The sequence below is a fragment of the Chroicocephalus ridibundus genome, chromosome 2 (genome assembly GCF_963924245.1).
Source record: "Chroicocephalus ridibundus chromosome 2, bChrRid1.1, whole genome shotgun sequence".
NCBI lineage: Eukaryota > Metazoa > Chordata > Aves > Charadriiformes > Laridae > Chroicocephalus > Chroicocephalus ridibundus.
Window position 1 is genome coordinate 65,067,187 of NC_086285.1, and position 15,129 is coordinate 65,082,315.

Here is a 15,129-nt window from a genome sequence, read left to right on the forward strand (position 1 = left end):
ATGCATGTGCTTTAGGTAACGATGTAAAAATTGCTACACCAGATCAAACAAAAGCGCTTCTGTTTTCCTCTTGGCTCTTTTGACCAAAGCATGGGGTGAAAACTTTGCAGTATGCCCGATAAGTGATAAATGATGTCTCTAGGCACAACGACCTCCGTTGCTCATGCGTTGGTCTCCATGGTACTTTATTTAGCTTTGGACTTGCATGCGCTGGAAATTAAAGATGTTGGTCCTCACCAAATTATGGTTGCTGGTTTAATTTTGATCAGATTTAGTGATGGTGCATGACTCATGTCCAAATCCACCTGAACCGTTCGCAGAGGAAACTAAACCCACAACAAAGCGAGCAGGTTTGCTCTGTGATGGCGTATCTCCTGGGACAGCCCACCTTGCCTGCGTTCCTCTCTCCTGTAATTGCTGCATCCTCGCTTCCCTTCAGATGGAATTTTGCAGTGAACTACTGCAAGATAACTGTTTTTGTGAGACTCATTTCCCAGCATCAGAATCACAACTGTTTTTGTGAGACTCATTTCCCAGCATCAGAATCACACACATTCACAGAATGGTAGGCATTGGAAGGGACCTCTGGAGACCAGCTAGTCCAACCCCCCTGCCAGAGCAGGGTCACCTAGAGCAGGTTGCACATGAACACGTCCAGGCGGGTTTTGAGTGTCTCCAGAGAAGGAGACTCCACCACCTCCCCGGGCAGCCTGTTCCAGTGCTCTGACACCCTCAAAGTAAAGAATTTTTTCCTCACATTGAGGTGGAATTTCCTGTGTTCCAGTTTTGTGTCCGTTGCCCCTTGTCCTGTCACTGGGCACCACTCAAAAGAGCCTGGCCCCATCCTCCTGACACCTGCCCTTTAGATATTTTTAAGCATTGATGAGATCCCCTCTCGGTCTTCTCTTCTCCAGGCTAAAAAGCGCTAAGCGGAGGTTGGAGCTGTCTGGGAACAGCTCCACCCATGGTCTCCTTTGCACCAGAGTGAACCCAGAGTAGCTTCTTCAGGAGGTGGTGGGTTGAGGTCAGACTCTGCTCCTGCTCCGTCCCCAGCCTGTGGCAGAAATAACTCTTGTTTGTCATCAGAGCGGTCACTGTAACATGGATGAGGTTCAAGAGAGGCCTAGTAGCTTCAATGAGATTTTTGTGCGATTATAACACGAATTTGAGACACATGGTGAGCTACTAGTCATGTATATGTGATCTGTCTCCACGCTGTCCCAGGAGGTATTTACCAGCGTAAAAATCAGTTAATGAGGGGACGTGTCCCAAGCAGCAGCCTGCTGCTGCACAGGGGGTGACCCAGGGAGCTCGGGGAGGGATGAGCTGTGTCCTTTCCACTTGCAGACTCTGTCGTTCTTGCCAGCCTCAGTGCTAGGCGGGAACATTGACTTCGTTGTGGTTTTCTGCTGAACGCCACAGCAGAATTCATGCAAAGTTTTCTGTGGACGTAGTGGGAGTGCTCAAAAGCTCACCCCATCTAAAGTGCCTCAGGTCCTTTAGGATAATGAGACATTTTCTAAGTGCACCTTTTTATTGTACCAATATTACGTTACAGGAAAAATGGAAGGGGGGAACTTAACACATAGCACCTGTCACAAGTTCTCTCCTTGAATTAGGCTCTCCTGCTTATAAAAATTTAATTGATTCCTAGCAGTTTATGTGCATGGCGCTCAGTGGGCGTTTTCTGTTCTCTTGCCAGCTACACGGTTACTTAGAAAGCGAGCCGCTCACGCTACAGCTGTTCATTGGGACTGCAGACGACCGCCTGCTGCGACCCCATGCTTTCTACCAGGTTCATCGAATCACCGGGAAGACCGTTTCCACCACCAGCCATGAAACAATACTTTCCAACACCAAAGTCCTGGAAATTCCACTTCTTCCAGAGAACAACATGAGAGCAATGTAAGACCCAGGCACTGTATCTCACTCCTAGCAGTTTGTCCTTGGTCGCCCCACTCGATCCCTTCTGTGTTGTTGATTTTTTTTTGTACGCAATTTTCCTTTTCCTATCTTTTTTTTTAAAGTTCTTTCTGTAATAGTAGGTTTTTACAACCTTGCTGGGACAAATTGCCCCTATTCAGCTTAACAACAAAATGAACTTCACAAATATTTATGACAACTGAGTGCTTTCATTCTAGGGTTTCAGCCTATGTGCTTATTTGCCATTTAAAATAAGTATCTCAGTTACCAAGCTGTAAATATCTCCTACCTCAGCTCCTGCATTTAGTTTCTAAATATGACACCTCTTGCTCCTATACACACTAGCACAAGGAACAGGGCCTATTAAAATTTATCTTTGGATGTCAAAGGAAACTCTTAGAGAGCATTTCCAAGTACCCTAGTGTATTTTTGAGACAAATAAAACCACTCTTATTTCTTACGCAACAAAAATCAGCATTTTTCGTGGCATTTGTTTAGAAGCAAAGCTTCTACAACTAAGAGGAGCAGTAAAGGCAATACAATTTACAGATCGGAGTTCTCAAACTGGGGTAAGTTTAGTCCAATGCAGAAAAGCAGGCATGGCTGTCTAAGGATCTCTGAATTAGTAGGAGTCTGAGTGATAATTAAGTGCCCCGTAGGTCCATTACACGCAGGTAAATTTCATTATAGGATTATATATAAAGGGTCAAATATCCCTCTGTGTATGTGACATGCATGAGATCCTCTGCATTATTTAATCCCGTCTTCTCTGCCCCTCTCATTCAAATGATTCTAGCCCTTGAGTTGTTTCCCCCCTTATTCAAATGATCCTAACCCTTATCTGAGGTGTCTGCCTTGGGAGGAATTTGTGTGTGCTTGCGTGCATGTACATCTCTCAGTGTGTATATAAATGTGAATGTATTCATATTTATATATAGATGCATGCACCTCTGTGTGTATGTATAGGGAGACAGAAGGATAAGTAGATAGATAGACAGAAAGCAAGCAAGAAATCCTGGCCCCACCAAACCACATACCATGGCAAAATCCCAGGGAGCTTATTAAAATCAGAATTTCACTCCTTGTTATTCATACAGTTTTCCATGCCTTAATGAAGTGAAGAATGGTATCGGACAGCTGAAGTCCTTCCTCATGTAGTCGTTATTAGAAGCTGGTTTGCAGTGTCATGTACAACATGCCCCGGAGTGCCTCATGTAAATAGAAGAACTAGAATGTGTTTAACTGTATTGCCAGCCAGGCTTAGGGTGATCACTCAGGACCTGAGGACCTCTATCAGCGCATTGTATTAAAAGTCATGACAAGTCTGCCAAATTATTGGCCCCATTTGCTGTCATCGTAAGCTGGCACAACGGCCATTGAAGTTACTGAAATTTCACCAATTTGTACCCGTGCAATATTTATTTGGCCCTTTATTTATCCAGTTTGAATAACAGTTTTGGCCACCTAGGAACCTTATTACTGTTTCACTCGTCTTTCTTCCTGGAATAAAGGTAGTTGCAGAGTTTGGGAGCCAAGCTGAATATTTTTGTGACATGCGTGCCAGATCATAGTAGAGCGCTCTCAAGAACCACAAACAATGCTTTGGCATATGTAAAACTTACACGTCAGTAGTCTGGAACCTCATGTAGCACTAACAATGAATTGAAATTTGGAGCCAAGGACTTTTCTCACACATACTTTTTGTATTCAGGCCCTGATTCAGTGAAACAGTGAAGCTCATCTGCACATTTAAACTTTTGCACATTTAGCTACTTCTGTTGACTTCAAATTTATCACTTTACAAGCCTGAATTTAAATGCTTTTTCTCCTCTGAATCAATTGTCATTAAGAACTTTTTGTTTATTTTACAAGTGTTGCTATAGGAGAGACAATATTGAGAACTGTTTCTTCCATATCTTGGTGTGTAATTTTGACATGGGTACAAGTATTTCATAATTCTTATGGCTTTACTTGCTAATATGCGTTGTTGAGAGGCTTTAATACTTTCATTAGTTTCTTTGATCATATCAGCAAGGGCCTTTTTGTCTTTTTGTTATTCTGAAATCCATACTTTAGCAAAAAACGTAAATCAAAACTGTGCTGCCATAGTTCTTGTTTGCAGTTTGCTTCTGAATAGAGCTTCAAAGATCTGGAGGGGGAATTAAACTCTTTGAATGCGAAGTAAAATTAAACTCTGCATATTCAGTGTAACAAAACGCATGCCAGAGACCAGTACCCAGAAGAAATTGCCATGTAGGCTTTATAGTTGTGTCAAAGCAGAGGTATTTTTGCAGTGGGTTTTTGAGTGCATGTATTTATCTATCTTTTGTTCCGGGGAACTTCCTCTAATGAATTTGCTTTGACAAAAATCCTGACTTGTAAACTCATCCAGGAGAGAACCAAAGTTAAAAAAACGGAGAGAGAGATTAGAAATAGTAATAGTTCTATCTGACGAAAAGCATGTTTTTCCCTAATGTGCAGGGAGGATTCTGAGTTTAGGTTTTTTCATGCAGAGCTTTAGCTCAACACTCAGCTTTGGGAGTATTTCCAACTAATTCAAATATAAACACGTTGACAGTAGTACTGACCTCAGGGAGAGCTGCGCTCATTAATAAGCATTTCCAGGACTTTGCCCTAGAATAAAAAGTAATGTCAGATTTTTCTCCAAATTGGCTGTAAGAAGTGAAATCATAAGTGACCTTGCGTTCTGGGTTAGTAACACTTTGTGTACTACCGTCTCATCCCATTGACTTTTCTAGTCTCCCTATTTCTTTGGGCTTTGGTTAATCTGTAAGCACCATCCTTACAGGATGTGTTGGAGAGGAAGGATGTGGATTTTCTTCCTCTGGGAACTAAAGTAGCATCCTAAATTTGTGTGCTCAAAGGCCGTTGCTACCTGTTAAAACAGATAGCCCCAACTTAGCTATTTGTGGATGCAAGTACTAGACTTAACAAAGGCTGCCATGTTCAGCCTGGTCATTAGGGTCATGTCTGACTCAGATTTTTAAGAAGGAGGTAGAGGAGAGAGGGAAGATGTTGCACGCTCGTGTCTTCCTGAAGTCTGCTTGAAATGAATTGAATTGCTTTGTGTGTCCCTTTGGATAGCATTGACTGTGCTGGGATATTAAAGCTCCGAAACTCTGACATCGAGCTGCGCAAGGGAGAGACGGACATCGGTCGGAAGAACACACGTGTGCGGCTGGTCTTCAGGGTTCATATCCCGCAGGCCAACGGCAGGACCCTCTCCTTGCAAGTAGCCTCCAACCCCATTGAGTGCTGTAAGTAGCAACAAACACCCTTCTCTTGCTGAGTATTGTGCCACCCCACACGCAGTCTTTGTCCACTGATGCGTTTATACATTGGTTTTGCTTTGCCTGTCTAGTCGGTGAACCTTAATCTGCTTTCCAAAAGCACATGGTATGTACTGAAGACAAAATGCCTGTGTCTTGGAAAAAAAATGTGTACCTTTGTGTACCTGATTTCTATCGGAAAGAACACACTTAAAACAACGGTAGAGTGCACTTAAACTAATAGTAGATCTGTGAGTGATAAGCCTTTTTTTCTTTTCTTGTGCCTCCCTATCATACAGGTAACTGCTGTAGGAGTTTTGAAAGGCAGCTATCGTGTCCTGTTCACTCTCTAGTCTCCCCTTCATAAAGCAAAAACCAGCAAACAAAACCCCGACCCCTTTGATGCGGAGCCAGCAGTATAGTAGAGCTGACACACTGGCACAAGCTGCCTGCAGTTTCAGAAAACCTCCAGAAACCAGGTTTCCGCACTGGGGTCTCTTTGATTGAACAGACTGCTTCTTATCAGTTACACTGGGGCACCCTCCAAAGACACCTATATCATTCTTGTTCCGTAAGCCTTGTCAGCCTCCCCCCCACACAAAACAAAACCTGTTTGCTTCATGTAGCTTTAACACTTCAGGTGAAGTGGTAGAATTTGAATTTCAGTCTAACTCCCGTTGCTGATTTGGTCGGCTAGATTTGTGGAATCCACCTTTTTAAGGTTTTGTTGGATTCCACAAAGCGGATCTTTCTGATGCTGACAGGGTAAAGGAGTAACCTAACATCCAGTGCGTATATGGCGTTGAGCTCTGGGGGTAGGGAGCAGAGGGGACGGGCAGGAAGGCTTGACCATCCTTGGCCCCATGCATGCCGGAGGGTCGTGTCCACACTTGTCCCTGTGTCGTTGCCAGGCTGGAGTCCCACACAATGTGTCTGGGAGGTCCTGGAGCGTGTCAGCATTTGTTCTCTTGGAGGCATGGTGCTTTTTCAAGGATAGTTAATAGAGAGGCTGCAGGAAAGAGCATCCCTGCATTCCTCTTGCAAAAGCAATGGCATTGGTGACAGACTTTCAGACCAGCGACAGTACTCCATCCTGTTGCCTGAGTAGCACCCCTGCGACTCTGGTAGTCCGAGTCCACAAGAGAGGCAGAAGTTGTAGGAAAGGGTGGTGCTGTTAGACCAACGGTGATAGCTTCTCTCCTTCGCAGTCATCCATTTAAATAAAAAAATGAGCATTGGCAGTGGGAAGGGAGTTACAGTAAGATAAGCCTATGTTATTTAAGAAGAATAGCAGAGCCTCCTTACCTATAGCAAGTAGACTGGCATAAAGCCCTGTCTTCTGTCCAGGGTGTGTATGAGATGAACAATTTCCCCTTTGTTTCATATTCAAGGGCAAGTTCTAGGCTAACAGGCAAAGCGGAAATTGTGAGGAGTCATGGTTTCATCCTGGTCCTGTTGAAATTGATGAGAGCTTTTCAACTGCTGTATAGCAGAATTAGGCACAATTTAAATATATCCTGAACTGGTCTGTGCAAAGGTGATAAGCTCAGGAAGCCACTAAATATGAAGCCAATTGGATTTGTATCAGTGAACTGCCGTTTTGAGGGTTGCGTATTGAGCAAAAGCGTAGTATGTGCCTCCTGAAAGGAGCGGAAAACAGGAGAAAAAATAAGCACTAGTGTTATTTCCAGTGCAGAACGTGGAATAAGCTGGTGCCAAAAACTTCATGCATCTCTTAGTGCATGTGACACCAGGAGGAACCATGTAATCTGGATAAAATGTCACGTCATCCCTTGAAGCACAGCCACACTCGCTCTCTGTCCCAGTTGGGAGGGATAAAATATGTGCCACAAGAATACCGGATTCTGTTTGCATGGATCCACATGTGCTTTGGCACTCAGGTGCTGGTGGAAATATGCTCTCTAAACTGTGGACTTGTGCTGGATCACAAGGTCTGTGGCTGCTGCTGGTGCAAGACAGTTTGTAGAATTGACAGTGGAGCATATAGTAACTGAAACACATTTTGGACATGGATGGTCATCTTGTCATGTGTGCCTTGTAAGCACATGGCATATATGTTACAGATAACATAAGAGAAAATTATTTTAAAGAAACAAATTGCAATAAGAATATACTTTTTGGTATAGTACAGATCAAGATGAGTTTTAAAACAGCTTGTTCTGTCTGCCGGTATGTTTGATAACCCTATTATTTACGATTAAGATGCTTGAAAACCAACCATGTTTCCTGCAAACCTTCTGACCTTTCTTTGTTTCTGTGTCAAACTCAGCTTAGCTTATGAGGATAAGCATTAAGTTACTAATGCAGTATTTACTTATTTTTGTGTTTGTTTGTGGTTGCCTTTTTTTTTTTTTTGTATCTTCTTTATAACTCTCCAGCTCAGAGATCTGCCCAAGAACTGCCTCTGGTGGAGAAGCAAAGTATCGACAGCTTTCCTGTTATTGGAGGGAAAAAAATGATACTGACTGGACATAACTTTCTGCAAGACTCCAAAGTCATCTTTGTGGAGAAAGCACCAGGTATGTCTTTTCGATCTAGACTCCGGTCTGCCTTTTTTCCCCTGTTTTAAAATCTCTGCCAAATGATGAAGGCATAAATATGGTAATGACATTTTCATCTGCATGTAATATGTTTTCCATGTCACTGGGCAAAGCTGGGAAAGTGATCTGAGCCATGCCTAATGCTGAGGTTTCACACTATGGCAGGTGTAGTTGTCTACCTGTAGGTAGACAATAGTGACATTGAAAGTTGAAGTTGGGCATTTGTTTTTGTAGCAAGCCACAATTGTTCCGGGTAGGACCTGTGAAGGGTGTTTGAAACCTCAGGTGGCATTTCCCCATAAAACCTGCAAGGTGGTGCATCTTGTTAAACCTTTCTGTAATTTGTGGGAGTGGTGTTGCTGTTGATGCGTATGTGCACGTGTGTCTCCTCCTGTGGCTGTCAGGACTGGTGGCATTTACCATCCGCTGGCTGAGGAGGACTTGCAGCGCTCATGCATTCATTCAAAGGAGCTATTTCTGGTTTACCTTGAGGACTGAGGAGGGACTGCCACCGATGGCTCCCCTCTTGCATGGTGCTTCTGGTGGTGGGACTGGTCCTCCCGGGTAAGGATCCCTGGCCAGGCTGAAGCAGGGCAAGTGGCACTGGGTGGGAGCTGGGGCTGGAGCAGGAGGTGTCCGCAGGAGGGGTTGGTCACAGGGTGGCAATGCATAATACGTGTGAATGCCCCCACGGGAGAAGGCGGTGGGAGCGGAGCTGTGAGTCAACATCAGGTTCTGAAACGAGATCATTAAGGGTAGTTTTGAGTCTTGTTTTGGAAAGGGTTTCCGTGGTGCTGGCACAAGCTACAGATTCCTCAGCTGCCGGCTGAAACCCCCCCTCGAACTTTAAACAGTCTTGGGCGCTCCTCAGGCCATCAGCGCTGGCTGTGATGCTGTGCCTGTTTAACCCTCCATGTCCAGAAGGTTCCTGTGCCGTTCCCCTGCCCACAGCCGCTGCCGGTGGTGCAGGAAGCCGGGCTGATTGAAGGGATGGTGGGGCGAGCAGGGGTGACTCTGGAGGCGAAGACATCTGAGCAGGTGCAAGCTCAGCAGGCTCAGGGGAAGAGCAGAAGACTTCCCTGAAGTTCCCTGGTGGAGTCCTGGGTTGGTGTGGTTTAAGTCACCAAAAGTGCAGGTGGGGTGGAGGTAACGCCCCATCTCCTCAGCGAGAGCCAGTCAGCACCGATTGGGCTGTGGCCGTGAGATGAGCAGAACACCCTCCTTGTTTCTTAAGAAACTTTAAAAAGAAAGGAAAAAAGGTCATATTGCAATTAAAAAAACCCAGAACTCTGCTCTTTTAGTGGCATGAGGGGAGAATATCACAGTCTACTTCATATTTAAACTTCCTTCACTGCACAGAAGCGGGTTAGTGTGGCATGTCAGGAGCAAAGTGCTTGATCTGTCTCATTACAGGAAGGAAGCCACGTTAAAAGGTGCTCTCCTTCATGCTTATTTTCTTTCCTCTTCCTTTATTGAGTTGGAAAAATTTTGAAGTGTTGTGTCCCAGAAGATTATGATGGTGATGCTACTTGCCCACCAGCAGGTACCACAGTGGGGATTTGGACACTGTCTCCCTTAGCATTAAGTAGACCAAAAGCAGCATGTTCACTGTATAGCCCCTTAAATTACAAAAATGCAAACCGGGGCTGGCCTTGTACTTCTTAACTAGAAAGCTATCCCCCTCGAGCAAAAGAAACTTGAGGCTGCACAAAGACAGGATATAGATAGAAAATAGTTTATAGAAGCGACATTTTTTTTTAAACATTGTGAGAGGTAAAGGAGTGTGCTGCTGCACACATGAGGAAGAAACTGATCAAAAGGCCTTGCCTGTCAGACTGAAAAACTCCTGGGGTGAACTCCTTGGGTGCATGGGTTTACAGGATGGACCCGGTGCAGGAGTGTCTCTTCTATGTGAAAGCACCACCGGAGATCCCCCTGCGCTCTTTCCCCTGGCATGGAGTGAGGGGAAACGCTGCAGGGGTCCGGCAGTGAGCTGCTATCATTGAAGAGCAGTCAAGATCATTAAGTCAGTATTGGAAGATCTGATCTGAACCTGTTCTGCCTAGTTTTAGTAGTCTCACGGCAGATTTGTTGCAGTTGCAGGGCAGCACTGCCTCATGGAGACAACACTGCAGGGGACGAGCCTTTAAAGTCGAGAGTGCAGCATTTCCAGAAGCTGCAATTGTATCACCAGGAATGACACACAAAAAGCAAAGTTGCCAGCTGATCTGGGCCGAGCAATTCCTAGGGCTTCTGTGATGAGTCGTTTGCTATGTTGCCTACCAGCTCGATGCATTGGAAGCAAACAAGCGCGATGCATTGTTGTCTTGGTGACAAACTGCTCTGGCTCAATTTTTGAGCAGAGTCACTGTATTTGATGTCAAATGAACAAGCATTACCAGCCTGCACTTTTGAAAATCAGCACGCGGTGTTTCTTTCCCTTTCAGCTCTTGCACATCTATGAAAGTAGGTCGAGAGAGGGAACACCAGCGTAGTTGCTCTTTCTCTTAGAAAGCTGGTTATGAACTTTTGTGATTAGCTGGAGACATTCATTAGTTTTGCTGCTGTTACCACTTTTGTTTTTGAATTCAAAATGTTAATCACGTTCCTAGTGGGTAGCAGCCAAATGCAGCTATTACAAAGTAATAGATCACAGCAATCATTGGACTCATAAAGAGAACATATCTTTTGTATAAAATTTAAATATTATACTACATGAGCTCATGTCTTCAGTCCTCACTCAGGCAGAGTCCCCAAGCCGGAAGGCAGTCTCTGGGAGCTCATCTAATTTATGCTGGTCTGCATACTTAATTGGTTAACGCAAAGACTTTGAGAACACTTTTTGTTTGCCTTTTTTTTTTCGTGTCTGTCTGAATAATTTCTTTAAGTCTGCGTAGTGCATTGTGGTACGCTGAATGTTTTTCCAAGCATGAGTCCCAAGCTCTCTGTCTTAAGGGCTAGCCCTCAGCTGTTGTAGTCTCTGGAGGAATGGCATTATCCTGGCCTCCTTGCGTGGGGAGTCTGTCTGAGCAGTGACTCATACAAGAGGGAATCCCTGAAGAATGATCAAATCAGTCCTTCAGCCGGGGAGGCAGCAGCGTAATGCTTTCAGCCTAACCCCTTACTGGCTGCTTTTTAGCCAAGCAGCGCATGAAACAGAGCAAAATGCACTTTGCAGCCCTGCAACGCTGCATCTCACAGAGGAGGAACGAGGCAGCGAGGGATGAAGGTGCACTGAAAGGACCAAGGGGGGAGCGCTGTGAGGAACTCCTCTGAAAGGAGAAGCCCTCGCAGTGTGGTCCAGCGTTCAGGCAGAAGGCACCCCTTTGGATAAATAATGAGTCTTTTCAGAAGTGGACTAAAATTTGCTCAAGCTTTTTACAGTAACATAAAAAAGTTCTCATGTTGAAATGAGGCCTTATTTTATGGGATTTTGGTCAATGTTTTATTGCTTGCACATCAGACCATATTTTCCAGTGATGAACGATGGTATAAAACAACCATCCAAGAAGTCTAACGGTAGTAAAAATGTGAATACTGAATGTGCTTTCAGAGGTTCGCTCTTCTAAATTCAAAATTTCCTTAGACCGGGGAGTCCCATGATGACTTTGTCTCTTACATATTACACTACTAATTGTTTATCTTATCTTCTTTCACTTTCTGTCTCTCTTTGTAGTCATGCTTTTCTCTTCCTGAGTTTCACAGGGGTCTTGTGAGTCTGTGTGTCCTGGTTGTTGGGTGCTAGGTTTAGGACGTCCAATACCGATCTGGTTTTCATCAGAATTAGTACTTTCTGAAATACAAAAACAATTTTGCAGCTTTTTGCCAGCAAGGGTCCTTGGTGGTATTCGCTGTGGAGGCAAAGTGTGTGTTTTAGTTACAAAAGTGGATGAAATGAAATTGATTAGCTATGGGAGGAGGTGTTTGGCTAGGAGGGACAAAATGTTTCCTGTCTAATAGATGCATTTGCAAGAGCACGGGTTGTGATCTGGAATTAAAATAAAAGACACTGATGTATTTACTTATCTTTTTAAAGATTTTTATTTAATTTCTAGATTATAAATGTGTCAGGCAACAAAAATTTTGAGGGAAGTTCAGAAAATGCAGAGGTGTTTGGAGAACACGTTTTAAGGACTATATATCTGTCGGCTACAGCAAAGCTTGGTAACAACTTCTGCAAACACTATGTATTTGTTTTCCAAGCTAGTTTTTTGAAGGTAATATGAGTTACAAAGCAGCACAAAAGCCTAACAGAAATCACCAGAGTCCTGGCTTCTAGTAGATCGGATTTTGATCAGTGAACTATAAAACTGAGTGTGGTGGAAAAATCCTACTTTCTCTTCACTCAGTTCACAAAATGTTTCCTGTAACTGTCAACTGAAAGCTCATTGATGGGACACAAAGCCAATATCCCAGGCACCAAAGTTATGGGTATGTCTTTCTGGCACGCTCTAGGATGTTGTAGAGTTGCCCAAGATATTTTGGGATTTAGAAAGAGTCTCGCACTAAGATCTGAAAGAGTTAATCTACCCTGAAAAGGCCTTCTTGCTCAAAAATTGCTCCTTACTCCTGTAGCTAGAATGGTTTTGGCACTGGAGCTAGCTCAGGTATTTCTGGACTTCATGGATTTGGCCAAGTCTAGACATACCTAAGAGATCAGGTTAAACTGATTGAAATCTTCATTATTAGCAAGTTGTGATCTATGGGAAGAAATGGATATTTGGTGCATTATTATTAACTGTCATTCAGTTGAGTTTCCACTAGCCAAACCCGTTTCTTTGGCTTTGAGCTTTGTGACTGGAGCTCAAGGCAGGAGTTTCAAAGAGTGAAAAGGCAGAAATGTTAACACCCAACTTCACTACAGGGTTAGTTTCTCAAATAACACTGACTTTGAAATTCTGATTCCGGGCTCTTAATGTTGAGGCCCATGTTGTCCTGGTCAAAGGCCTGTGTTTGAGCTTCCTTCTGACAGGTACCCCTCCCTGAAGATGCATCACTGTCTTTGATGGACATTAATAGAGTTCACAATTTATAACGCTGTATCTCTGAGTAACTCCAGGTTTACAGACTTCAGTGGTTTTGAACATGTTGTTAATTACTCAGCCTTCAAATTAACAGTGATCCTACCACCTACACACTCTGTAACCTGACTGCATAATATCCACAGCTATTGTGCCCAAAGCCTTTGAAACTCAAGTTTCTGAAAGGCAGAGAAACAAACAGCACCTAAGCAACATTTCCTGCAGGGATTTTTCTCTTTTTGAATATTTTCAAACAAGCGAAGAGTTTTTCAGATTTAGTTATTGCTTCAAACTGTTCCTTCTGCTGTTGTTTTTATTTTGTTAAATGGATTTTTCTGTCAAAACTGTTCCTCTTCCCTGCTGGAACAGGTTTTGCTCTTAGAACATGAAGGCGCTGACGTGGCATGGTAATAGTTATACTAGAGCAGATGAAAGATAGCTGGGTGAAATCACCAAATTTTTTGGTGTATATGCCAAAGGAAATCACTTTTTTCTGTAAGTATTTCAGATGGGAAAACTTACAGTTTGCCTCCCATTAGACGTGTGGTCAGGCTTGCACAAAGTAAATGTGATATGGAAAAGAAGGAAGCTGGATGAATTTAAGTGTCCACTCAAGCATTTCACAGATTTTTTGTTCCTCTTGAATTTCACTGTCTGGCAAAGATTAGAATCAATCAGTTGCTGTTTTAAGGTACAAATGTCAGTCTGAGAAATTCAGTTCTGTTTCCCGTATGTTGTGTGAATAAAAGTTACCTTGTTGTGTGACAAGTAACTAAAGTGCAGTATTTTGTCTTCAGGAGAACTTACAAAGAGTTCTGGAAAATGATATGTTGACAAAACATTTGAGTGTCATGTGGATGGAACGGATGCGTTGGGGAAGCATGTGGGATTTTTGGTTTGACTCAGATACACTTAGGAGATCAGGGTTTGGAGTCTGTTTTGACGTGATGTGATGGGATGTGGAGACGGGTGACCTGAGTCTTGGCAGAGCTCCATTTGGTAAAAGATCTTACATTCTCAGAGATCTTTCCATTGCTCTTTCCATTGCCAGTAGCAGTCACAGTTTGGGGGGCAACTGGCCAAAAAGGGGTCATGTTTCACACTGGTAATCATACTGTAGCTCACATAATAAATAAGCAAGTGGCAAAACTCCCTTTCCCCCTCTAGTCAGATGGACAGATACTACATAATTTTGTCTTTATCTGTCTGTTTATCGAAGTTCAGGACACACGTTCCAGTTGGCAGTGAGTGGTTGCATGCTGACTCATGTGCAGTGAAGTTAAAAATTCTGGAAACTAGATAAACTGGAAACTTCAAAGGCATACAAGTTGGGAGCACGGAGTTCATGTGAAGGTCACTTGAACCTATTTCCTAGAGATGTATTGATAGCTGAAGGGGTTTCTGGCCACTGCCCAGAAATAGATATCCTTGGGCAAATAGTGTCATCAAATGGTGGAGTCATTTGATGGTGGAACCCTTTCACGCACATGCAGGAGGAGTGATGTAGCTTGCAGGAAATGTCAGCACGTTTCAGTTTTTCCTGGCTGTTTAGTCCAGGGAATGGCGAAGACAGAGCGGGACAGCAGCCATACGCAAGAGATGGTATCAGCAGCAACAAGCCTCATCCAGGGTGTTGCTCTCACAGTGAAGAATGAGATCAATCAATCACAGATACTTACTGTGGACAACAGAGAATAAGGAATAACCATGTGGTCTCTAGTTAAAAGTAACTTGTCTGAGTAATCCTGTAAATTTTTAATTATTACAGAAACTGCGACTGAATGCTTGAAGTTTATTCTTTCATGTCTTTGCCAGACTAAGTGGCTTCAAGCAGCTGTATCTGTGAAATCAAAGCTTCGTCTCTGAGCTTTCATAACTAGCACAAGATTTCGGCTAGTTTTTACTGTTACTGTTCCAGTAGGACCCTCTGTCCAAACACACAGGAATTCACAGCACTTAGCAGAAAGCTGAGAGTCTAATGAAGCAATCAGTGCCTAAAGACAGTAGAGGAAAGGAGTGTGGGGTGTTGAAAGGAGTGTGGGGCACCCACCAAGCCGCTCTCTCACTCCCCCTCCTCAACAGGACAGGAGGGAGAAAACAAGATGAAAGAACTCGTAGGTCAAGACAAAGACAGGGAGATTGCTTACCAGTTACTGTCACAGGCAAAACAGACTCTGCTTGGGGAAAATAAATTATTGCCAATCAAAAATAGAGTGGGATAGTGAGAAACAAAGGCAAAACTAAACCCCACCTTTACTCCCTGCTCCCTTCCCAAGCTCAGCTCCACTCCTTCGTTCCTGACTTCTGCCTCCTCCCCCCGAGTGGCACAGGGGG

At 43.7% G+C, this 15,129-nt stretch overlaps 1 protein-coding gene across 6 annotated transcripts in view; it reads left to right on the forward strand.

Annotated features, from left to right (window-relative positions):
- NFATC1 (nuclear factor of activated T cells 1) overlaps positions 1-15,129 on the forward strand; it is a 116,294-nt gene that overhangs the window by 44,185 nt on the left and 56,980 nt on the right. For all 6 annotated transcript variants that reach the window (XM_063325765.1, XM_063325767.1, XM_063325769.1 and 3 more), the window contains exons 4-6: positions 1,703-1,905; positions 5,029-5,201; positions 7,613-7,753. In XM_063325765.1, the coding sequence (XP_063181835.1) occupies positions 1,703-1,905; positions 5,029-5,201; positions 7,613-7,753 (517 nt within the window). The remainder of the gene's footprint in view (positions 1-1,702; positions 1,906-5,028; positions 5,202-7,612; positions 7,754-15,129) is intronic.